Here is a 25,903-nt window from a genome sequence, read left to right on the forward strand (position 1 = left end):
TTTTTTCCCCCCCAAATTATAACTCAGTTTGAAAGTATTTTCCTTTTGTTTGTGGTTCCTTCTTTGAACCTGAGCGATTTCCACTTGATATTAGTGAAAGAAGGAGGTGCAAAGCCTCTCACAGGGAGAAACCAGAGGGTTCGGCTGTCATTCCTGGTCACCTAGCGAGAATGTCTTTGTGGGTGTTTATGAGATGTAAGAACATGCTGGATGCGTGAAATGACACTTGTGTGCCCCTGTTGTTAGGTGACCTGAGGCCTGACCCCACAAGATGCCAAGAAAAGAGGCTCACTACATCTATGGTTCCCCCAAGAAGGGGCACGGCCATTCCTACATCACAGCTGAAGAGTAAGTTCAAAACCAGATGCAGCAGGGTTTCCAGTTTGTCTTTTGCTTACACAGCCTGCTGGCTTCCCCCAGCACATGCCTGTCTGTAAAACTCTCTAGTGTCTATTTCTCCAGAAAGTAAAGACCCTGGCAATGAGGTGAGGAGACCCTGTGATCCTACAAGGGACCTCAAGCTTCTCTGAGGCCAAGGAGGCAAGGAGGTAGGAAAGGTAAAAAGCTGGATCTTGCCATTTTTGTCTGCATTCTTGGCTATGAGGCATTCATTGTAGGTTCTCAGGCTGAAAAAACATCTGTCTGGGAGCAAGATGCCTCTTTCCTCAAGCCTTGCCTGTCTACTCCACTCAGGCTTCCGGATGTGGTTTGCAGACAGAACAAAGGCAAGTTGCCAAAGGGCAAATGAGGATGAAGGGTAGATGTGTGTGACTCCACCTGCTGACTGACTCCAAGGTGAAGAGGGTCATAACCTTTGCATCAATACTTTATCCTAAAGAAAGGTGTTTCGTATTATGAATTAATTTAAAATAAGTATTTACATGATTAGACATTTCTAAGTGCTAAGCATTGTATAATACCAGCCCAAGATGCTATTCTTGCCTTTGAAAAAAATCTTACAACCTAGTGGGAGAGTTAGGCATGGGAGTAATTTCGGCAAGTGTATGTGCTGTGATGGGAACACAGGCTGTAGGACACACTCTGCATGGATGAGAGTGGGCAAGGTCGGGGGATAGTGGCAGGGCCCCCCCCCCAACCCCGAGTGGAGACTCCAACAGGAAAAACGAGGAACCTGGTTTTTATGTGGACCATCTCTTAAGTGGTCTGCTCAGAACTTTCTGCAAACCTGCTCTCTCGGGAAAGAACTGTTGAATAGCTTTACCAGAATGACCTAGCAGGGGCAAGAGACATGAAGAACCCATCAAGGGCACCGAGGAGGAGTTCAGGCTGGAACATTTCCTCAGAAGACCCTAGTAGGATTCTCTAACATCCCTGCATGGTCAACTGGGAGTGGAGGTGGGGAGATCTTCTGAAAAAATGTCCCAAGAGCAAAAATATACTCTTGCACATGGTATTAGGTAGGATATTTTTCAGCTCTTGTATGATGACTCAACAGACTCTGTGAAACCACCGTCAAGAGAGGTTCTCAGTTGAGGGGGCATAAGCCATCTATAGAGCTTGTGAAAATGCAGCTTCCTAGGCACTGCTACCCAAGAGGCTGACTCAGTAGGTCTGGGGGTGGGGGGCCCAGGATCTGCACTTTATTTTATTTTATTTTTTGTGGTACACGGGCCTCTCACCACTGTGGCCCTTCCCGCCGCGGAGTAGCACATCCCAGTGTTCTCGGCTCTCACTAGGCGTGTGTGAGTGCAATGTACCTGTGCATGAAGAGCTGGAACAGAAGGCTTCCCTGGTGGCGCAGTGGTTAAGAGTCCGCCTGCCAGTGCAGGGGACATGGGTTCGAGCCCTGGTCTGGGAAGATCCCACATGCCGCGGAGCAACTAAGCCCGTGCGCCACAACTACTGAGCCTGCGCTCTAGAGTCCACGAGCCACAACTACTGAAGCCCGCGTGCCTAGAGCCCGTGCTCCGCAACAAGAGAAGCCACCGCAGTGAGAAGCCTGTGCACCAAAATGAAGACCTGACGCAGCCAAAAATAAGTAAATTGAAAAAAAAAAATGAAAGAGCTGGAACAGAGCTCTATGTGTGTCAAAATGTCCAAGGGGGTGACCACAGACCTGGGGGGTGGAATTAGAGCACAGGCATGCTGGGAGTTGAATCAGCTACCTTCAGTCACGAGAGCCCATTGAATGTCCCCGTGACAGCTTCATTTCAGGAAAGGGCGATGCAGCAGGAAGGACACTGGCTGGGTACCTCGGGCCAGTCGCTGGGAATGCTGGTTCTGCCACTCTCTGGTTGTACAACCTTGGGCATTTTACCAGCCTAAAATCTTGAGGATGTCAGATGTGAAATGGACATCCTACCCACCCCAGTGGATTGTTACAGGCCTATAGTGGGGTGCTTGCACCAGTGCTTGGCGGGGTTGTTGTGAGAATTCGATAACCTAATGCATGTAGAATGGTGCCCAGCTTACAGCAGACATTAAGTCAGTGTTCCTTTCCACTTCTTTTTTGTGGACTGATAGTTGGGGAAAATGTTTTAAACTAGCCCTAATGAACAGAAAAGATAAACATGTTGTCTCAATAAATATGTTGTCCACATAAGGGTCAGTTGCTACTGCACATGTTGCACCTGGAACTTGGGTGCTGGGGCCCAGGCCAGTTAGCACTGCTGCTGTGGGCACACACCTGAGAGGCTTCCAGAGATGGTCCTGTCCCTGGGTACGAGTGCTGGAGGCCTGGTGGGTGCTTGGTGTGGTGTGGAGTGGGACACTCCTTGGGGACTGCTCTGACTGCAAAGCCCCTGTGAAGAGAACACATTGATGCACATTTCACTATAATCTGGAACAAGGTTTCTGTACCAAGATGTATTTGTCTATCTCTCGGGCCAGGGCTGCAGGGATTGGCATCCTGACAGTGATCCTGGGAATTTTACTGCTCATCACCTGCTGGTACTGTAGAAGACGAAGTGGATACAGAAGCTTGAAGGTGGTAAAGTTCCCACTGCTGTGTCCCTCCAGATCAAGGACCTCCTTTCTCTTTCTTTCTCTGAATTTCTGGGGAGTGGGGGGACATTCTCATGATCACCTCTAGCTCTGATTCCTGGTTCCAATGAGTCTTTCTCTACATTGTACTTCTTGTAACTCTTCCTTTGCCTCTGCCCACGTGTGAACACCAATCAGGAACTTGGTCCATGTTTTTGGTTCCACTCACAGGAAACTCGAGTGCCTATCTGTGTGTGTAGCTGAACACTAATGGTTTGTGGGGCACAGGAGAAGGGTTCGTGGTTCTCTTGCACAGTGAACAGCAGCATTTGAGACACTCCAGATCTTACCAATCCTTCTGGGGATTCCCACTGGCTCTGTTACTCCACTTAGAGGCCTGCTCCTCTCACCTTGCCTCTTCCCCCCTTTCCTCCCAGGTTGCCTGGGAATTCCAAGTTCTTCTAACTCTGTTAGCAAGCAACCCATCATACCCAGGACCCATCCAGCCATCAGTGCAGTGAGGAAACCATCCACCCCTCAGCAGCACAAAAGACCACCAGGTTTTTAACAGATTCCTTCCTCCACTGATGACCAATGTGGTTTTAATAGGATTTTTGCTCCTTTACCTATACGAGCAGGAAGTTAACAAATGACACGGTCCAGCCTTGGGGTAGCAGGATCTTCCACACATGAGAAACATCAACAGAGTCTCTAAACTGTAAAGACGACAGGTTTCAGAAACCTTGCTTCAAAGCCAGGTAGCACTTTGGAACTTAAGCATTCTCCACTGTGAGAAATGGGATGGAAGGAGAGTTGCAACTTGCTCTCTCTCTTTCTTTCTCTCTCTCTCCCTCTCTGCCTTGTTATTGCAGATCTGAAAGCTTCTGAGGTTGATAAGTAATGGAAAAAAATTTATATTTACAAAAGATGTTGGAAAGTTCCAGTCCTCATTCAGCAAGCACTTCATGCAGAGAAAGAGGTTCTGTGATGGAGGGGAGGACTGGTCTGGGTGGAGGGTTGGAGCCTGCGGCAGTCTGAGGAGGAGAAAGGAAAGGGGAGAACTGTAGCTTCAAGTTCTTCTCCTCCTTTCCGGGAAGCCTGGGCAGTCCCATGTGTCCCTTTCCCTAATGCCCATCTTGCCATAGCATCCCAGATACCAACCATGGAAGACAGGGTGACCTTGGGGGGATATAGCCACCAAGCAGCAGCCCTCCAGTGTGGTGACAGTTATGGGAAGGAGAAGTTTCTGAGCCTGAATAAGACTCCAGACCAAGTTCTGTAGCAAAGCCTTGGGTTAGGAGGTTAGGGATAAAACTCTTTGCTCTCTGCCACACACTCCATGTGTACCTCTAGCACTGGGTGATGACATTGCCTTGTAATTTGTTATTTACTTTTTGCTTCTTCACCCCTTCTCTTCCTCTTGTTTATGAGCTGGGACAGAGAATATTTCTTATTCATCTTTGTACCTCCAGTGCCTAGCACGGTGCCTGGCACACAGCACTCACCCAATCGTATGGCATAAGGAGTTGGTCTCATTGTCTGCCATTGACTTGCTTGGTGGTGTTAGATTTTCATTTCTCTGAGCCTCATTTACTCTATTATACACCTAGACACAGATGACATAGCATGATGTGTATCAGTTTTTAATATGTTTTCTTCTATAATTTAAAAAATTTCATTCTATGTTTGCATATTTAAAAAGTTTTTTAAAATAAATTTATTATTTATTTTATTTATTTACTTTTGGCTGCGTTGGGTCTTCGTTGCTTGCGCATGGGCTTTCTCCAGTTGCGGTGAGTGGGGGCTACTCTTGTTGCAGTGAGTGGGCTTCTCATTGCGGTGGCCTCTCTTGTTGCAGAGCACAGGCTCTAGGAGTGCAGGCTTCAGTAGTTGTGGCTCACGGGCTCAGTAGTTGTGGCTCGCAGGCTCTAGAGAGCAGGCTCAGTAGCTGTGGCGCACAGGCTTAGTTGCTCTGTGGCATGTGGGATCTTCCCAGACCAGGGCTCGAACCTGTGTCCCCTGTATTGGCAGGCGGACTCTTAACCACTGTGGCACCAGGGAAGCCCTATGTCTGCATAGTAAAAGAAAAATGATTTAGTCTTTTAAGGAGTAAAACCTCTACAAACTCAGTATGTTGGTACCCATTTCCTAACTGTCCACGATTGCTAGCTTGATGCTACCCGGACAAAAAGGCAATGTGTTTTGTTTTTCTTTTTCCTTTCTGTTTCAACACTCTCATCTTAAATGTGTTCACTTGAAGAGTAACAGTCTTAGTGTCGTGGGCTCAGACACTGAGCATTTTGCCTGGTGTAGTTCAAGTTCAACCTGCCACCCTCCATTCCTCCAGGTCTAGACCAGTGATTTGCAGAGTTTTTGGAATTTTTATGAGATAGAACTGTGTTTAAATTCCCTTTGTTCCCTAATGTTTAAAAATGCTGTCATTTATTTTTTAAATTAATATTAAATTATTGTTTTGAGACTTTCATATCTCCTGAAAAGCCATGTTGGGGACCAGCAGTCTAAGAAGTTTAGGCAAAATTATGTAAAATAGTGCATTAAGTACTGCATTTAATTACATACTCATCTCCCTGTCTCTCTTTGGTGATTCTATTTTCATTATAAAGCAGAAGAACATAAGTGATGATAAACGCAAGTTTTGGGTACCTGAATCACTCCACATGTAGCAACCTTCATTAGGCTTTGAAATATGTTTATTCTCCCACTTACACTGACCACAGAATGGTAGAAAGGTTGGTTGGAATTAAGGTCTCCTAAAATTTCCCCTTTGGCTAACAATTCCCCTTAGATCTGAAAAACATCTTCTGAAAAGAAAGACTGCTTTTGCAGCAATGTGTCTGAGAGGAAAATGATTTGTAAGGGAGTGGAAGCTGGCTTTCATATTTATCAGTTTTACTCTTTCACTTGGGAAGTTTAGGACATAATACTTTTAATTCTTGGGGAAGAATTTAAAGGCTCTGCTGATAGCTCAGTTTACACTCATGTCTTGCGGTGCCATGTCTCTCAATGTATGGTCAGGGGCCTTTGCACTTGAATCACCTAGGGTTCTTGCTAAAATGCAGATTCTGGGACCATCTCTGGTGGTGGGACCCAGGAACCTATGTTTTAACACACACACTGAAGTTTGATGCAAATACAGAGAATTGGCAGTGAACTGGGGAAGTGGCCCACGCTCCTATCCTATGGCAGGTGAGGATTTTAAAAAAAAAAAAAAAAAGAAGAATAAAAGCAATAATTGAGGTAAAGGGAGAGAATGCATTAAACACCTTACCTGAGATATATTGCTGGGAGTGGTGGAGCGCAGCAGAACCTCCCTGGGCCCTCATGTCAAAATTGGGGTTCTTGTGCTTATATCTTTCCAAGGGGTAGTGTCAATAATGATTTCAGACTAGAGTTTAGGAAAATTACTTCTTTACAGTCTGCACACTGCGTAGGTATCACCTCCAACCATGTGTGGCCTCATCCAATTGATGTTCCAAACACTTCTCCTCCCTGGGAGACCTGCCTTGATGCCCTTCTCTTCCAACCCAGCCCCAATAATGAGCCATGGTCTGAAGACAAGCCTGCAGAGGCACTGAACACCTGCACGGCCTCCCTGTTCCAGCCCCCCTCAGCCAGGACCACAGAGAGCTGCTCATGCCCTACTGGTGGATTGGGTTCAGATATGTTTGGGTCTGTATCTTCAAAAGATGAATTAGGTGCGAGCATTTAAAAGTAACAGTTTACATAAAAATCTTAATTTCTAGTTTCTTTTTTTTTTAAAATCAAAAGATCTGGCAAAAACTGGCAGCTATGCAGTGGTTTGTCCCTTTAGATGGGATATACACTCCCTCCTTTCCTATGGTCCCCACTTGACGTCCTCCTCCCTCTAAGTGTCTAAGCGTAGCTGAGTCACCCCAGGCACAGGCGATAAGAAATTGCATTGTCTGGAGAGCAGTGGTTCTCTGTGTGGCCCTGGACCAGCAGGATCCGCATCACCCAGGGAACTTGTTAGAAATACAAATTCGTGGCCCTTCACCCTAGACATACTATGTAAGAAATTCTGGGTGTGAGCCCAGGAGTCTGTGTTTAACAAACCCTCCAGGTGACGCTGATGCATTCTAAAGTTTGAGAACCACTGCTGTGGAGAATTTAACAGTAAAAGCAACTAAAAGTTAGTCTGCTTTTTATAATCACAATATGCTAGCAATTTTAAACAATGTCAGTAATGAAATACTCCCCCTCACTAGGATGGACCGCTCCTGCAGTCCCATTTTTGTATGTGTCTCTGCCTTGCATAAATGGTTGTCATTCTATTCTAGGGAGGGAAGGCATTACCCCCTGAACCTATGCAAACCACCGAACTAAGCTTTTACCCACCCCTTCCCCAATAACTCAAGGTGCACGACAGCCTTTGACTGACTTGCCATCATTGTTGTGATGTGACTTGGAAGCTCAGTGCTACAGCCACAGCATTTCTATCACAACACAGGCATTTGTACTGTTTCAGATATTTTGCTGTCATTATGGGGAAGGCAGAAATAGACAGTGTCCCTGCTATCAAGTTGCTCATATGCTTGTCCTTACTGTGATACCAGCTCCTGCTTCACTAGCTCTGATCTCTTCCACTTGTAACCATTCTCTGAGAGCCATTTTTTAGATTCACTTTTTTTCCTTCCCTTCAAAAATATTCATTGACTAACTAGTGGGTGTCAGGCACCGTACTAGGTGCTTCACCTTTAGTTAATTCCCACAACAATTCTGAGATGTAGGCGATATTATCTTCATATTACAGATGAAAACACTGGAATTCAGAGAGATAAAGTGACTAGCCTGAGGATACACAGCGAGTAAGTGGCAGAACCAAGATTAAAACCCATTTTTAAAACTTTGGCTTCTTCTTCTTTTCTTTAATGGACTCAATTATTTTTTCCTCACCCACTTACCTTCATGAATTCACATTTCAGGACAAAAGCATTCATGCTGGTACTCAAAGTACCTTAACCAGAAGATGTTCATGTGAGGGGCTTGGTCACCAGGACGCCAAACTGCCTTTTCAAGAGAACAATTGTGAACCTGTGGTAGGTTGAGATCCTGCATCTTGGTGTTTTTGTGTATGGCTGGTTTTAACTCAAATGAATAAAATTATTCCCATTTAGAAAGCAAGGGCAATGTGAATGTGCTTAATGCTACTGACTTTAAAAAGTGGTTAAAATGGTAAATTTTTGTTATGTATATTTTACCATAATAAAAAATAAATAGTAAGATTAAAAACAAGGGAATCATAGAGATTTTCTTAAATTGTGTCCTCTCATACCCAGATTTTCCAGGGTCAATAATGAGACCCCACATGTAAGATCTAAAGGAAGAATTTGGTTCTGGTTACAATATCCTTTTGTCTTATGTTTTTAGAATAATTGCCTTTGTCCTGAACATAGATATTACCTAACGGAGAAAAAAAAAGTACCTACTATTAACTGTATAGAGTTGCACTGTCCAAGAGGGTAGCCACTAGTCACACGTGGCTATTGAACACTTGAAACAGAGTTGTTTGAATTAAGATGTGCTGAAATACATACCAGATTTCAAAAACTTAGTATGAGGAAAAGAGTATAATTCATTAATGATTTTTTTATTGACTACATGTCGAAGTGATAATATTTTGGTAGGTGGGGTTAAATAAAATACATTAGTGAGATCAATTTTACCTGTTTCTCTTAATTTTTTAAACTGTAGCTACTAGAAATTTTAAAATCACATATGTGGTGCACTCTATTTCTATTGGACAGTGCTAGTATAGATGTAGTATGTCATAGTTTTTGAGAGCACTGACTCCAGAGCCAAGTTACTCCATGACTTACCAGTTGTGTGATCTTCGGCAAGTGACTTAACCTCCTTGTGCCTCAGTTTCCCGACCTGTAACATGAAAACCTTGAAAATACTCCCAGGGCTGTTGTGAGCATTAAATGAAGGCTGACACATTTGTGCTCTGTTGATAGTAGCAGTGGCCTTTAGACACGACTATAGGGATTTATGCTTGTGGTAAAGATGCAGTGCGATCAGTGTCTGTTTAACAGGATTCAAGAATTCATTAGTTAGGTTTGGGGCTTCTACTGACAAGGATAATCCAGGTATAAATAAGTTTCTGAAAATTTTGGGAAGCCACTTAGCCCTTTTCTTTCTCTGCCATTGTTTCCCCCAACAATGCTTCAACGTATATACTTGTGTAACCTAATAACGATTACCTCATTGGGTGGAAATTAGCTGTGGACAGTTAAACAAGTTTCAATCCAGAGCAAAAGTATAAACATCATGCTAACTATTTTGACTTAATCCCTCTTCCAGAACCATATGTACTGCTGCCAAGCCCATGCTCTCCTTTCTGACCTTTACAGGTTCCCAACGCTCCACCTGCCTATGAGAAACTCTCCACAGAACAGTCACCACCACCTTACTCTCCGTGAGAGCCAGCGAGGCCCCTGAGAGATGCTGAAATGATTTCCCTCACACTTTTTGTTGAATTTGATGTGGACATGTAATGTTCTGCTTCAGAATGCTGTAGAAACAGTGTACATCATCTCTACTATTAAGCTGGCTGTTAAATTCTTTATAGGGCAACTAGCAATACTGATTGAGGAAATGATAAGAAATATTAAAATGGGAAAAGCTTCATCAATAAACATTGTAATGGATGATACTCTCTGTGCCAGTAATAATAAATCTACAGTATTATTTTCTGAGGGAGATCTTTCAAGTATGTGTTCTGGGATCATCTGATTTCTTTTTAAGTTGAAATATGGCTAATAACTAATAAACTGCTATTCTGATTTTTGAAGACGCAGCCTCTTGACCTACATGAACTCTAACAGAACTGTTGCAGGTGAGTCTGTGCTGCAGAGCACTCACAAAGGATACCTTTACAGGTTTAAGACCAAGAGCTAAATGACCTACCAAATTATAGTCAGATTCACCTGATCAGGAAAGTGTCAGTAATGTCCCTTTGTTTTCTAAAATTCCATGATGCTACAATAATATACTGCAGAGATCCTGTATCTTCAGCAATACATATCGTGCAGTTCTAATCACATTTCACTTCAAGGATCAATGCTATGATAATTAATGACAAGAACTTTCTGTTAAGCCAGAAGGTGGTGTAAGGACTAGTAAACAAGTAAAAGCTACTGTAGTTTGGCTGATGTCTTGTCTTAAATATTCCAAAGGCAATTTAGCTCCTTTGAGCTCCCAAATCCCTCTCAAAAGCACATGCAGAAGAAATCATAAGGGACCAGAAATTCTGGAATGGTGTCATTATTTGTATAAATATATTGCAATTTATCTGTGTGACATCTACATAACATGTCTGTTTTTCTTTTCACTGAAAAACTTTTTTGGCTTAACTTATATCACCATCCTAAATGGAAAATCAGTATCATTTTTCATAAGTAGAGGATGATTATAAAAAATGAAGATAATGAAAGCAAATTACTTTTATTGAAACATAGGAAGATACTGATGGTCACAGAATGCTGTCAACTTGAGACGTGCCCTCGTTATTAAAGAGGGAGATTAGCAAGAATCAGAGAAAATCTTTTGATTTAATTAGAAGGCTTGCAAGAGAAAGAAATGACTTGCTCACTCTGTGACTCACTGTTGTTTAATGCCAAGTCCGTAAACCACCTAAAATCACCTTGTGTCATTGGAAATGCCAGTGTGGCATAACTGCATCATTTTCACCAAAAGACAAGATTGCACAGAGAAAAAACACTGAATAAAGAGACATTACACACACTGAAAAAAAATGTCATTCCACAAAATACTAAAAGACCCTCCCCCACTGCCCTTCCTGATTCTGTCCAGTCTTAACACTTAAAATAAGCCCTCTCTCTCCCATTTTCAAACAAATAAATTCTGAAAAAGAAAAGTTCATTAGGATTTGGCCAGCGTCTGTCCTCATGACAGGGCCCTGAGCCTCAATCCTCCCCTTCTTATAGAAGAACCTGTGCCCCCCCAAGACCAACCACAGCTGCTTATTTATTTACTGTTGTGTGTCACTGAATCACCCCTTCACCCTGCTATAACCAATCCTCCTGTAATTAATAAAAGTGTTAGTGGGAATGCAAAAACAAATTTTTTTTGACGAAAGAATAAAGTTGGATCCCTATCTAACACCATTACAAAAATTAGCTCAAAAAAAAAATCATAGAGCTAAGTATAGGAGTTAAGACTACTCCTTAGTTAAGATTTCTCCTTGTTTCTCTTAGGAGAAAACAAAAGAGTAAATCCTTGCAACGTTAGATTTGGTAATGGTTTCTTAGTTATGATGCAAAACCACAAGTAATGTTGGTAAATTGGAATTCATCAAAATTAAAAGCGCTGTGCTTCAAATGAAGGACAAATCAAGAAGGAGAAGACACACAGCACTGGGAGAAAATATCTGCAAGTGATATAACTGATAAGGGAATTGTATGTGGTATATATAAGTAACTTACAACTCAACAATAAAAAGAAAACCCAATTACAAAGTGAGCACATTTACCTCATTACTTATTTCTGTATATATTGAAAATCATGAGTTCACACTGATAACTCCAATCTTTTTGCAGTACGCGGGCCTCTCACTGTTGTGGCCTCTCCCGTTGCGGAGCACAGGCTCCGGACGCGCAGGCTCAGCGGCCATGGCTCACGGGCGCAGCCGCTCCACGGCATGTGGGATCCTCCCGGACCGGGGCACGAACCCGTGTCCCCTGCATCGGCAGGCGGACTCTCAACCACTGCGCCACCAGGGAAGCCCCGATAACTCCAATCTTAAATCAACTACAAAGGGTTCATTCTAACGTTTTTCATTCTGATCTCTTTTCATATTTTTAAATCAATTTCTCCCCATAGTGAGAAAATGGCTTCTGTTAATCTCAGATTACCAATTTACTGCATGAATCACCTTTGTAGGTAAGCATTTCACCATCTATCTTTCATGCTGTCCCACCCCCCTCAACAGATGCCCTCCAGTCCTTGTTCAGACCTCCAAGTCTTGCTGTGGACCACCACCAGCTCCCTAACTGGAACACACCTTCCCTGCTCAGGTGCCAATACCCCGTGCCCAAGCTTCTAACTATGGCTGCCTCCCCCTGACATAGACCTGCTATGGTACCCCCCGTTCAAACATCCAGATACTGGCCTCATGTGGCCAAGAAATAAATAAATAAATAAAGTTAGGAGAGAGAAAATGTATTCTTAAAAAAAACCCAAAAAACAAAAAAAGTGTGATGCAAATTTGCAGAAAATCGAAATCAATCAAGGAGAGAATTTACTGCATACAAATCGAGAAGAAATATCCCAAAGTGCACAAAAATTATTAGTCATATACATCAGAAACATGACCCCTAGAAGGGATGGCCTTGAGAAAGAGTTGGAAAGAAGCACTTCCTTTTATCAAAGCTGGATTGTCTCCCATGAGAAAAAAGCTCAAGAAAGTTGTTCGGCAGCTTGGCTGAGTGCAAGTTCACTGAGCTAAGAAAATAATCAAAACAGACAAAAATTGGCTGAAGCAGTTTAAATTCCAGCTTTTCCCAAGTTGCCCCCACTGTTCCACAGGCAACCCTGGTCAGAGGTGGGAGAGTATCAGGAGACTCCCTGAATCATCAGGTCCCAAAGGAAGGGAGAGGTTTCAGCTGTGAGGGCTCAGGCATGAACATCACCTGCAGGTCTGATTCAGGTTTACAGCAGTCAACTCCTAAACATCCATAGCAGGACATCTGTGTTTTCTCTCCTTAAAAATAATTTAAATAAATCTCTTTTCAGATTAACTGCTTTTACTTAATTGATGCTACATTTGCTCAAATTGAAGTTTGATAGAATTGTAATTCCTAAGATAGTGTTTTGCAAATCTAGATAGTTATAATAAAATTCTTATGATATCAGACCATTAGACTCTAGAATTAGATCCATATATGTACTGTATTTAGGTTGAACTAAATGGTCCACTATTATTTAACCCATAATTGAATTTTTATATGATCAGGGAGAGACATTTAAATCAATAAAAACCATTTATATATGCTATGAACTGTCAGAAGAAATCTGTAAAAAAAAAAAACTACTTATCTCAATAAATTTTGATTTAAAAAGTGATATAAAACAAGAACCCCACCGAATGTAAATTGATACAGCCACTGTGGAGAACACTATGGACGTTCCTTAGAAAACTAAAAATAGAATTACTATATGCCCCAGCAATCCCACTACTGGGCATACACCCAGAGAAAACCATAATTCAAAAAGACACATGCACCCCAATGTTCATTGCAGCACTATTTACAATAGTCAGGTCACGGAAGCCACCTAAATGCCCATTGACAGACGAATGGATAAAATGTGGTACATATATACAATGGAATATTACTCAGCCATAAAAAGGAACACAATTGGGTCATTTGTAGAGATGTGGATGGACACAGAGACTGTCATACAGAGTGAAGTCAGTCAGAAAGAGAAAAACAAATATCATATATTAACGTATATACGTGGAACCTAGAAAAATGGTACAGATGAACCGGTTTGCAGGGCAGAAATAGAGACACAGATGTAGAGAACAAATGTATGGACACCAAGGGGGGAAAGCGGGGTGGGGGGACGGGGGTGGGATGAATTGGGAGATTGGGATGGACATGTATACACTAATATGTATAAAATGGATGACTAATAAGAAACTGCTGTACAAAAAAATAAAGTAAAATTAAAAAAAACTGATACTTCTTCAGAAGTTTGTATTTTCATATGGTTTTCCACCGATATGCTCATAGTGGATGAACCAACAGAATGTTCCAACATTCCAGGTGCTAAAAGATTGCTATGAGAACCATCTTTCCCCTTTGCAGTTGCAAATAAATTCTTTTTTTAAAAAACAAAACAAAAAAACCCCAAAACAAGAACCCCACCAAAAACAAAACCCCAAACAAAATTAAAAAAAACATCACCCCCAAATGAACCTATTAGTATTTTCATTAGTTTAGCACTAAACTCATAGATTAATTTGGGGGAGATAACACTTTGTTCATGATATTTTGTTGCTTAAATGTTTCTAAATTTTATAGTCAAAAAGCTTTCCCTTTAAAAATCCCCTTTCTCTATCCTTTCCAATCTAAATAGTGTCCATCTTTTTTCCCCCCTTAACCTCTCTGTTGCTACCATTACTGCCAGGTGACAGGTCTTCACATCACCTGCTCAACTCACCGAGTAATCAATTGGCCTCCCTGTCTCTAGTCAGGTGAATGATCGCAGCTACTATTTATTAACATTTACTATGTGGCAGGCATTATCTTATCTAGTTCTCATAGCAATCCTGAATGGTAATCCCGGGTGGTACTTTAATAATCTTCACCTTACATGTGAATGTCACTTTTGCTTCCAGTCCTCTTAACCCGTAATATTCTATTCAAACCCAGTTGCTCTGTCCCTTATATGTTCCTTGTGCTTCTCTTTTTTAAGAACTTGAGGTACAATTGACATATAACCACAATAAGTTAACATTCACCACACAGAGTTACAATTTTTTCTTCTTGTGATGAGAACTTTTAAGATCTACTCTCTTAGCAACTTTCAAATATACAATAGAGTATTGTTATTCCTTGTGATATTGTGAGACTGAGTCTCTGCAGGCTTGGTTCTAAACATACTTTGTCCCGTCAAAAACGCCACCTTGTGTTTGAAACCTCTGGCACCGCCCTACTAAACTCTTAGTTCTTTATTCCTCTGACATTTACTTTTAGCTTGTTATATTCTTTTGATTTTTGTGTTGAGGACCGGGAAGGGATCTTACTTATCTATGCTGTTCCTACAACATCTTTTGTACTATATGGTTCTCAATAAATGTGTAGAATGAATTTATACAACTCTCTGATTTTATGTTGATAATTATGCTTTTGAGTTCATGTTGATAACTACATTAAGAATGATATTAAAGATTACATACATAAGAACACACAGTTTTGGTTCTGTAGAACCAAAAAACTGTAGATTTTTTTCACAGTTTGTCTCCAAGTTAAACTATAAGAAACTGAACCATGCCATGCCCTTCAGCTTTCTTGTTAATAAACAAGCAAGCATCAAGCACCATGGTGTGCTTAGTAAGTGCTTTTTGAACAAATGAAGAAAAATACCTGGGGCAGATGACAGCAGTATAGTGACAATGAGGCTTCGGGTTCAGGTGTTGGCAATACAACCTCTGGAAAGAACTTAAAGTGAGTTAGGTATCATCTCTATGTTACAGTACAGTATAACTTGGAATAAGTAAACTCCCCATCAAATTTCTTAGATCACTTTCAGATCCTGCCATCTTCTCAAGCTTTTAATATTAAGTATTTCTAAATTCATTCTAAGTCAATGATATAGTAGACCAAACAAACATTTCCATTTATCTTAGTGTATATTATAGCCATCGCTGCTTTGATCATAAAACTATTGATGTCAATTACTTATTAAATATATCAATAAAATTGGAATCTTGGAATGAAAGCAGGAATCTAAGCAGCCACTTAGTATTTTATATATATATAAAATCACAAAGGAAAGTTTTTTTGGTAGGAAAAATCATAGGGAATGAGAGAAAAGAGCTAACACATGAGAAGGAGGTATGTTATTTCAGCATGTTTTATCTTAGCATTTAAGATGATATTGAATACTGACATCCAAATGGCCTACTAATTCTATACTAAGGGTAGAAACACCCTTCCAGGACCATGAAGTCTTTCAGGTAGCATTGTGGTGACTTTTCTTCCTTTACATGAATGCTTTAATAGATGACCTTTAAGAATACTTAAAAACACTGAACACAAAGAACTGAGGAATTTGACTTTGTACTCTTTGGCCAAGATCCCAGATCTACATGACCTTCCAAACTGGAGGCAAAGGAAAAGGAATCTGACTTTTTGATTATATAAATCCATTAATTTAGTCAAATTTCTAGTAAAAATGGGGCATTATTTTTTTTTAAAAGTAAACTAGACCTTAAATAACATAAGAAGCTAACTAGATTCCTCACTCATTCAACAAATACATATTGAATATCTACTATGTGCCAGTTGCTAGGGTGACAATGATGAAGATGACTGACAAGGTCTCTCTCTTTTAAAAAACGACAGGCATTAAATAATTGCATACAGATCATTTTATTACAGTTGTGAAGGAGTACTGTGCATTTCTCACACTATGACCTCAATCTCTGAGTGACTGCAATAGCATGATGCTGGCTGGGGTAAGGAGCGGGAGTTATGTAATATGTAATGAGAACCTGAAATGAAACATTAAGTTAAAGGGAACATCTGGGAAGACCTTGAGGTCTTGAACTTTCTAGGAACTAAAAGAAAGCTAGAGTACAGAAAGCAAGGGGGAGAGTCAATTGAAATGAAGTTGGAGAGGTAAGCAGGAACAGACTGAAGAGCCTTTTAGGCTCTAAAAGCCTAAACGGGGAGCAGGGACTTTAAGGTTCACCAGATCACACAGAGCTTTGAAAGTCATATTAGGATTCTGATTTAGGAGTCAGAAAAGAATTAGTGGTTAGTAAGTGAGGGGCCTTCACTGGGAATAAAGTGTGTCATAAGTAATTCGGTAAATTCGTTTCTGGAAGTGGTGTAGAGAATTCTTTTCAGACAAAAGATGAATAGTTTTAGGTTGTTTTGTTTTAAAAAGTTGAGTAGGTAAATACATTCATTTGTTGTGCACCGTGTACGTACAGTGCAATGTACTTCAAACATCACCCACTTCCCCCTGAAATCCAAGGTTTCTAAACTGACAAGGAAAGGGGGAAGGTGACTACAGAGTGAAGCACAGACATGATCAGCAAAGGTACTGTCTTAGAGTATAAATCTAGGCTTTTGAGAGCCTTTAGCAACTTTCCAGGAATACCCTCACTGCCCTCTTCAACTAATAAATTTCAATGTAGTTTCAAAAGAAGTCTTTAGGCCTACTCTTCAACCCTAGACTACAACTCCATGTGATCAGGTTTAATAGTATCATTATAAATGGGATGTGGATGAGTTTACAATCAGTATCCCAACAAAGATAATGGATATAAACATCAAGTAAGTATAAAATCTACCTTTTATTTAAAATGAGGCAAATTCTGAAATACCATAAAGTTGAACCCCAGGAATAAGCTGGTCCATATAAACATTGCTTTACAATGGAATTTAAGTAACTGCTCTGTAATTGAAAAATACACACAAAAAGAGAGTACTTATAAATAATTGAAAGTGTTCACATTCATTTGTCATTCTAAACAAACAAAAAAAATCCACGTTTTTAAGTATCATTTTGGAAAATCAGTCAACTATGAACCAACCCCTCAATGTAAAAATAAATGTATCGGGCTTCCCTGGTGGCGCAATGGTTGAGAGTCTGCCTACCAATGCAGGGGACACGGGTTCAAGCCCTGGTCTGGGAAGATCCCACGTGCCACGGAGCAGCTGGGCCCGTGAGCTACAAATACTGAGCTCTGCGCGTCTGGAGCCTGTGCTCCGCAGCAAGAGAGGCCGCGACAGTGAGAGGCCCGCGCACCGCGATGAAGAGTGGCTCCCGCTTGCCACAACTAGAGAAAGCCCTTGCACAGAAACGAAGACCCAACACAGCCAAAAATAAATAAATGAATAAATAAATTTAAAAAAAAAAAAAAAAAAAAAAAAAAAAATAAATAAATGTATCGGGGGAAACTAGGTGAAGGGTACCCCAAGCCTCTCTGTACTATCATTGCAACTTCCTGTAAATCTAAAATTATTTAAAAATAAAAAGTTAAAAAAACATATTTGGGATGTATACACACAGACCAAACACACTGGCCTTTAAGATTACTTATTTTGATCAATGTAGAATCTGGTGGTGGATTAAGAGAAAAAAGTTAAAACAATGAAATCCAGAGTGAAATTTTAAAGCAGAAGTAATGTAAAGTTATGCAGAAATGATTTTAAGCATTAGGTTCAAATACTGGCTATACCACCAACTAGCTGAGTGACCTAGGGCACATCATTTAAGCTCTCAAGAGTACTGTGAAAGTCAAATGAGATATGTGGAAGTAAAGTTTGTAAATTCTAAAGCCTTGTACAAATGCTATTATTAATTCAAATTTCCTAGCCTAAATTCCTTTTTGTAAAGATCTGTCCTCATCTTCTATCATGTAGTCTTTCACTGGAACAAGAACGCACTTTAAAAATGGTATTCAAACAAGGAAATACAGCAACTCAGTTTATTACATGCAGATTCTTCTGCATTGATGCTAACAGTTCACTGGTCCAAAATTACTAAAATACTTAAAAAACTATACATTATGTAAACAAAACATAAATAAGACAGCATAGTTCTTTGTACATATAGTTTAGTACAGGTTGTTAAGGATTTAGGAATATGTACAATTTTACACAATGGACTGCATTTTCACAATGCATAAATATATATATATATATATATTTTTTCTTACAGAAACAAAAATAAGATTCCACTAAAGACACAGAATACCATATTGTAGAGCCACGCTGCAACAGTCCAAATTCAAGAAGAAACATGTCAATGCAAGTGTGCAAGAGCCTAGCTTACTCCAAACTAGTCAAATTTGACTTTGTTCAATTCATGTTATATAGACAGGTAAGTCCTGTCTATTTTAAACAAATAACCTTTGAAAACATACTCATATCAATGAGTGAAATGGAACAGATTTTTCCCTCCCCAAGAAAAACAAAGCCTTGTTGCAAGCTAATGAAAAGATACATTAAAACACACACACACACACACACATAAACTATGTATGTTTTCAACAGTATAATAAAGTTAAAATTTTTATGGGAGTCAAAACAATGCCCCATTATTTAAAAACTGGCTCGTTTAGTCTAAATTCAAGATGCAGCTGTGTCAGGCTTCTCTAAGCCAGATGACTGAAAAGCAGGGAAGACAGAGGCAGGATTTCGACTGGCAGATACAACAATTTGAGAGAGTGATGAAGAGAGTGAAGAAACCTTAGATGATGGAGTATTTATGGTATTCAAAATGGCTCCTTCTGGGCTGACCAACAATTTTTTGACTGATGTATCCAAATGAAATACTGAAGTGCTACTTGGCAGTGAAGGATTACTAGAGCAAATGGCAGAAACCAAAGATGTCTTAGCCAAAAGAGTAGCTGGAGGAGACTTAATTACTGAAGTCAATGACACTGTTGGTGCAGGAGGTGGTACAGAAACTTCAGCAGCTGGGTTTATGATCTGTGGTGCTGCATGTACTGTGGGTAGAGAACTTGCATTCCCAAGAGAGTTTACAATTTTTGTAGAGCTTCTCAGAGAATGTTGCACAGGTTGCCCACTTAAAGAATTATTTGATGCTAGCGTGATCTTCTGGGCCAGGTTATCTACCGGTGTAGGCTGAATGCCTTGGCCACTGTTAAGAACTAAGGGAGGCCCGTATTTTGGATTAGTGGATATAAGGAGAACATGGCTGCCAGCTCCAAGACCTTGTGGTGGAACAATAAAGCGGGTTCCATTAATCATGATTTGTGTGCCAGGTGCCAAAGGCGTACTGGTATTGATGACTATTTTTTGCTGAATACAAGGCTCACTGAACTGGCCCCCTGCCACACTAGTTACATTTGATGGTGCTGTACCAGTGTGAACGGCAGTGCCAGCTGGAGCAGAACTGTAACTGGGGGTTGATTTTACGAAAGCAGGGGACAGTTGCTGGTTTGGCAGAGAAGCAAAATTGGAAATGTTAATTATTTTACCTGGATTCGGTGAAAGGGATGGAAATTCAGTTTGAGGTTTATTTGTGTTTGTACTTGTTGGCACTGTAGTTGAAACCCCTGGTGACTGAAACTGGACGGAAGTCCGAGATTGTCTTTTAGAAAGAGATACAGAACGTGTGGCTCCTGGTACTGTTGCGGCTTGTGGAACTGTGTTGATTATTTTAGGGGATACAGTCACAGATGTAGGCAAGGCAACTGTAACAGGGATTTGCAAAGCTGATGTCAGACATTTAGGAGACACTGTTGGTTGTGTATTTGAAATCAGAACAGATGATGCAAGATGTCCTGTTTTCACAGTTGATATAGCCACAGTGTTTCCGAGATTTGACGTGCAAAGTCTATTTGACAAAATAGGCATAATTCTTGAAGAGGTATCATTTCCACTGACTAAAACAGGAGGTCGTGTCCCAACTGAGGCAGAGGTTGAGGTCACTGAAAGAGAACCCAAAGATACATTTGCTCCTGTTACTGAAAACATGTTTACTGTTCTTGAAGCAGAAACCACTGATTCATTAGCAGGAGTAATATTTTGACTCACAAAATTTGAGCTTACTGGAATTGAATTACCACTTGTTGACAGCGGCAAAACATAGCCCTTGGTACTTTTTTCTTCTCCTTTTGGGGTTACATTTTGCAATAGGTTAATTGATGGTATAGCTGGCACACTGCCTGAAGTATTTACAATTGCTTGGCCTATGTTTAGCCCAATTTTCACATCTTTTATCTGAGACACAGTTGGTGACGAATTTATTTTTATTGGTGCTCCCACTGTAGATGGAATTAGTACTATCTGGGGCTGCTCTGGAGCCTTAACATATGTTTTACTCAAGGGAGGAGGAAGAGTTTGTTTTAATGGTTCTGCCACAATAGTTGGGGTTGAAGTGCCACTGGGAATTGCAGCATTAATAAAAACTAATTTCTGGGCAGAAACACCTGCAGATGTTGGTGCAGGTGCCACATTAATTGCAGTTCCACTGCCAGAAGAAAGAATAGATGGAGCTGACACCAGCATAAGTTTCTGAACTGGAGTCCCACTGACCATATCTTCACTTGCTGCTGCTGTTGCTTCTGATCTTGTAACAGGGTAACTTTTTGTGACATAATCTACTTGTTGCTGTTTAGCTGGTGTATGAATAGCATTTGCACTGGTTTGTCCAAAATTTCCTGCTGATGTGCTAATTACGCTTACTGAACTATTTGCTGTTGATGGTAGGAGAGTGCTAGAAGAAACAGAAGACTTTAAGGGAGAGGAGGGCATGTGTGAAGTTTTATCTATCATGTGCCCCAAATTACTACTGCAGGAAGGTTGGCTTAATGTAAATTTAAGATTTTTCCCCGTGGATGGATTAAAGCCCGCTGGAATGGAAACAGAAGTAGGTGCTTGGCCAAAAGGTGGGAGACTAGATGTAGCAGTTGTTCCAGCTACTGGCGAAAAAGCAGAGGATGATGAAGTTGCTGATTTTGGCACTAGAAATGCCTGAAGCTGAGGAGCAAAAGTAAAAACTGAACTTGAAGATAAACTATTGGATGAATTTTGATCTGGATTGGTCTGTACTTTTACAACTCCAGTGTTCCCACCTCGTGTCCTAACAAGAATTGACTGTGAATCTCTTATGCATACAGTTTTCAGTTCTTGCTTTGCTTCAGAAGAATCAGCAGTTTGTTGTGCAAAACAGTTGAGGGAACTACCGGGGTTTGTAGATCCATTTAGTGTTGTTGCTGATAACTGAGGCTGAACTGTTGAGGAAAGGGTGGGTGAAGCAATGGGCTGGGGGAATGCGGCTGCTGAAACTGCATTCTTGACTTTTCCTGGCTCACTGTGGCTAGTCTTAACTGGTGGTGTTAATAAATTACTTATGGAGGTTACAGGTGTCAAAGGCTGTGGTCTAGCATTACTCACATTTGACAAAGGTGTAACTGTCTTGTTGAAAGCTGTATTAGGTAGTTGGGTAGAAACAGTTCCTGTTGGGTTGACAAGAACTGATGCTAAAGAAGAGTTTACATTTGCTGTCTGTGGGAAAGATGAACCATGTCGTGCTGTACCTTTTTGTTGAAGTGGTGGTATTTCTTTTGCAACTGCTTTCCCTTCCTTGTGCTGAATTACAAAATTCTTAGGCAGAATGAGAACCTGCTGCATGATTTTTTCTCCTGTTTTAGGATCCAGCATAGGTTGCATCTGAATCTTTACAGAGCTGTTATGAAGATCTATGGGCAACCACTGGCCACAGGGCATTTTGTATACCATCTGTAAAGGACCTTTTGTACTGGTGTGGCAGGTCAATGCTGGCTTTATGGGGCTTGCTTCTGGAGGAGATATAACTGGCTTTTCCACAGCAGGAGCACTTCTACCTGTGGAAGGGGGCAGTTGATTTGTTAAGGTCACTTTGTTCCCAATATTCTTTGCAAGCAAGGCCTGAATAGGTTTGGTCCCTTTCTGGAGAGTAGACACTGGTGTTGAATCCAATGAGGCAAATGACTCTGGAAACAGTGGCTCTGTATGCTTTGATTCATTCAAACAGTCAATTTGCATATCACCTTCTACAGTCTCAGCTGTTGTCTCATTTGTGCTTAACTTTGCTTTCTTCCTTGGGGAAAGCTCTTTTGTGCTATCATCCAGATAATTAGTTTGTTTGGACTGCCGTTTAAGTGTTTTAGGCAGTGTCTTAGGTACATCTTTAGAAGGCAATTCTTTTTTCAGCAACTTGCTTCTGGCCATAGGTAAATCTATTTCTGACAATTTCATATCATCTGAAAATTATAAAACAAGCATTTTGTTTATATAAAACAGCAACTGAATAGCAATGGTAAGACCAATTATAAAAAAGAAAGTCAATCTTTGAACAAGCAATTTATTAAGAAACCTGTAGGGCGATTCAAAAGTCTCAGTACCACTGATGGAAATTAAGGTAAGGTGACCTTTGACATGGTAATCCTGACATTGTAACCATTCCCAAGAACAACATATTATTAATAAGGAAATTATTTTTGATCAAATTCTGCTGCCAATACAAATGTAAAAGGAAAGTTTACATCTTTTAAAGAGATACTCAAGCCAGCAATTAGGACTCAGAATTTAGATTTGGAAAGGAATCTAGTCTAGTGCTCTCCTTCTAGATAGGGAAACCTTCGTATCAAAGAGAGATGGTTCTCCATATTTTCTATTTTTAGAGAGAGACTCTACGGAATAAAAAACATCCAGCTTTTTCTGGTATTTAATTATTCCTACAGTAAAAAATTTATGTTCATATCTGATCAAACTGGGTTGATGAGAAGTTACTCTTTTTCAATTCACCAGACATGGAAAACAATAGGTTAATACATTTCTAACCAAAAATTTTTATACCTCTTAGATAACTAAAGAAAGTTATTTAACTAGATTTATAGAATAAAATAATCTGATAAGTTGAAATGAATTACAGATCATCTAATCCAGCCTCCTTATAAGAATGAGGTGTCCACTCTGGTCTTATTAGGCCATCAACCTTGATCATTCCTCATAAAAAAAAAAAATCTTCACAATTATCAGGGACTTGACAAGTTCCATTTAAAGCAAACATCAGAAATAGCGCTTCAAAATTAATAATAATAAAAAGAAGAGGCTAAACCTATTTCAAAGGGACTGAATATCAGTGATGTGTGGTCTGTAATGAGCAATAACATGCCTACAGTTTGGAGTCGGGCACTGACTCCAGAAACTCCTAGAACAGTAATAATGACTCCAAAGAACCTTTAATAAGACATTAGTACACCTTCAAACATAACAGATTTCCCCAATCAATGAACTTCATTAACCAGATTATCCTTTATCTCCACAAAAGATACTAAAATTTCTCTTTGTGCTTTTAGCGTTGATTTAAAGAAAGTTCGAATGCCTACCTGAATCAAAATGATCCTTCTCCAGGATATCTAGAGGTTCTGTGGTGTCTATAGACTTGCTACTGAGTTCTACTTTTGGAGATTCTTTTCCAGGATCTCCTTCACCTTCTTCAGCAGTCCACAGTTCTCCAGTAAATTTATCGTGATCAGGCTGTCTTCTGAAATCATCATAGTCTTTCTTTAGGCGACTCCTGAAGAAAAATAGTCGACACAACAAACAATACGTACGTATTGAACTCCTGGAAGCTAAAGTACCTTCTAACATTTTAAGCTATATTTTAGTATTTTCAATTAAGTCACTAAACCTATGTTTTAACCAAGTGTGTCTAAGATGCCAATGACTATTGTTCAAAAAGACAAAACACAGGGTGTAGGCATAAGAAACTTAAAAAAATATATGTGCAATTTCAGAATAAAGTGTTCGAACATATACCTATTTGTCTTTCTAAAGGCTGCTGTTAGACCTATTAAATGTGAAAAAGGTAATTTTTTTCTAGCTGCACTGATAGAAATAGATTTGAGATAGTCTTAAAACTGCTGATTATAATATAGTTTAAAAGGTCATTTAAAAGAGTTAATCAAAAAGTTCTAAGAAACAGTGTGTATTATTTTTGACTGTTATACAAAGAGTAACAAACAAAAACAATCCATCATTTAATTCTGATAGCAATCATACCTAAACCTTTGGGTCTCACTAGAAATTATTTTTTTAAATTAAGCATAGGGAAACAAAGCTGAAAAGTGATATTTCAGAGATCCTTTTCACATAAAAACATAATACCTATGTTTCTATAACACTAAGAGAGATAGAAACATTTCCAAATGATTACATGATATTTTAGAGATCCTTTATTATTCATTTGCTTTCAACTGAGTTTCTCTATTTTACTTTTACCTTTTGTTTATTTTTGTTTGTTTAAAAAAAATCTGAACATACATTCTCCAATTTACTTTTGCTACAAATTCCTATCTGTGTGGGACTTCCCTGGCGGTCCAGTGGTTAGGACTTCGCCTTCCAATGCAGGGGGTGTGGGTTCGATCCCTGGTCAGGGAGCTAGGATCCCACATGCCTCGTGGCCAAAAGGTCAAAACATAAAACAGAAGCAATGTTGTAACAAATTCAATAAAGACTTTGAATACGGTCCACATCAAAAAAAAAAAAAATTCCTATGTGTGCATATTGGAGTTTAAATCCCACCTCTGTCACTTAACAGTTGTTAAGACTTTGGGCAAGTTCCTTAAACTTTCTAAGCATCAGTTTACTTATTTGTACAATGAGGATAATAATAGCACTTACTTCATAGTTTGTGTGGCACATAAATATTCAACAAATGTTAGTTAATAATTACTCTCAATTTATTTATCTTTCAATTATTGCTTAAGGGTTTTATAGAGCAGATGAGGGCTGTAAGATACTAGAGTGGGTTACCAAAGGATAACTGTAAAATTAATTTCATTTTAGTAATATCTATATGGGGGTAGTATAAAGTTCCTCCCTTCTCAGTCTTCTTCTCAACTCAGCTAATGACTTTGCTCCTTATTTCAGGGAAAATGGAAGCAATCAGACAAGAACTCTCATATGCTCACACCCCGTCTGCAACTTAAGACCTTCATCTGTACTCATATTCTCCATCTTCCTGTCTAGGCTAACTAACCCTTCCAACTTATGCATCTTCTTTCACCTAGTCAAGAATCTCACTCAACCAAACATACCTTCCATTGTCTGAGTTCATTTTTGCCTCTCTATCCAATCATTTCCACCAGTATACAAACGTGTTATTTCTCCCATTAATAAAAACAAATGACCCAACTTGACTCCAACTTGTCCTTCCAGGTACTGCCCTATTTCTCTGCTCTACTTTTATAGAAAAACTCCAGTTCCTCACCCCTAATTCTCTTGAACAGACTCCTTAGACTTTTACCCACATCTCTATCAACACAGCTCCTCAAGGTCATCAGTGATATTGCCAAATTTAACAATGAATTCTCGTCCTCATCCTCCTCAATCCATCATGAGCAGTCTCCTTTTTAAAACATCTTCTTTACCTGGTTTCTAAGACACCACTCTTGGTTATGCTCCTACCTTGCTGAATACTCCTTCTCAGTCATTTCTGCTGAGTCCTGCCATCTCCATCACCTCTAACTGTTGGAATGTCCCAGGGTTCAGTCTCTCTTATCTATGCTCATATACTAGGTGATTTCTACCATCTCACAGCTTAAATATAATCTATATCCTGACAACCCCCAAATTTATACCTCCAGCCTGGCTTACTCCCTTTAACTGGGACTAATATGCTAAACTGCCTACTCAGTAAC

The 25,903-nt window shown here is 40.0% G+C and overlaps 2 protein-coding genes across 5 annotated transcripts in view; one reads left to right on the forward strand and one right to left on the reverse strand.

Annotated features, from left to right (window-relative positions):
• The first annotated feature begins 271 nt into the window (after window positions 1-271).
• Window positions 272-9,681, forward strand: MLANA (melan-A). The gene is made up of 4 exons (XM_032636157.1): window positions 272-348; window positions 2,851-2,947; window positions 7,908-8,021; window positions 9,336-9,681. The coding sequence occupies exons 1-4, from the start codon at window positions 272-274 to the stop codon at window positions 9,402-9,404; spliced, it is 357 nt and encodes a 118-aa protein (XP_032492048.1). The 3' UTR covers window positions 9,405-9,681.
• Window positions 9,682-18,158: 8,477 nt separating this feature from the next.
• The window catches only part of KIAA2026 (KIAA2026 ortholog), a 105,239-nt gene continuing 97,494 nt past the window's right edge, over window positions 18,159-25,903 (reverse strand). For all 4 annotated transcript variants that reach the window (XM_032634953.1, XM_032634956.1, XM_032634955.1 and 1 more), the window contains 2 exons: window positions 23,588-23,778; window positions 18,159-22,459 (listed from right to left, as the gene is read on the reverse strand). In XM_032634953.1, the coding sequence (XP_032490844.1) occupies window positions 18,816-22,459; window positions 23,588-23,778 (3,835 nt within the window). In that variant the 3' untranslated portion in view covers window positions 18,159-18,815. The remainder of the gene's footprint in view (window positions 22,460-23,587; window positions 23,779-25,903) is intronic.

The sequence above is a fragment of the Phocoena sinus genome, chromosome 6 (genome assembly GCF_008692025.1).
Source record: "Phocoena sinus isolate mPhoSin1 chromosome 6, mPhoSin1.pri, whole genome shotgun sequence".
NCBI lineage: Eukaryota > Metazoa > Chordata > Mammalia > Artiodactyla > Phocoenidae > Phocoena > Phocoena sinus.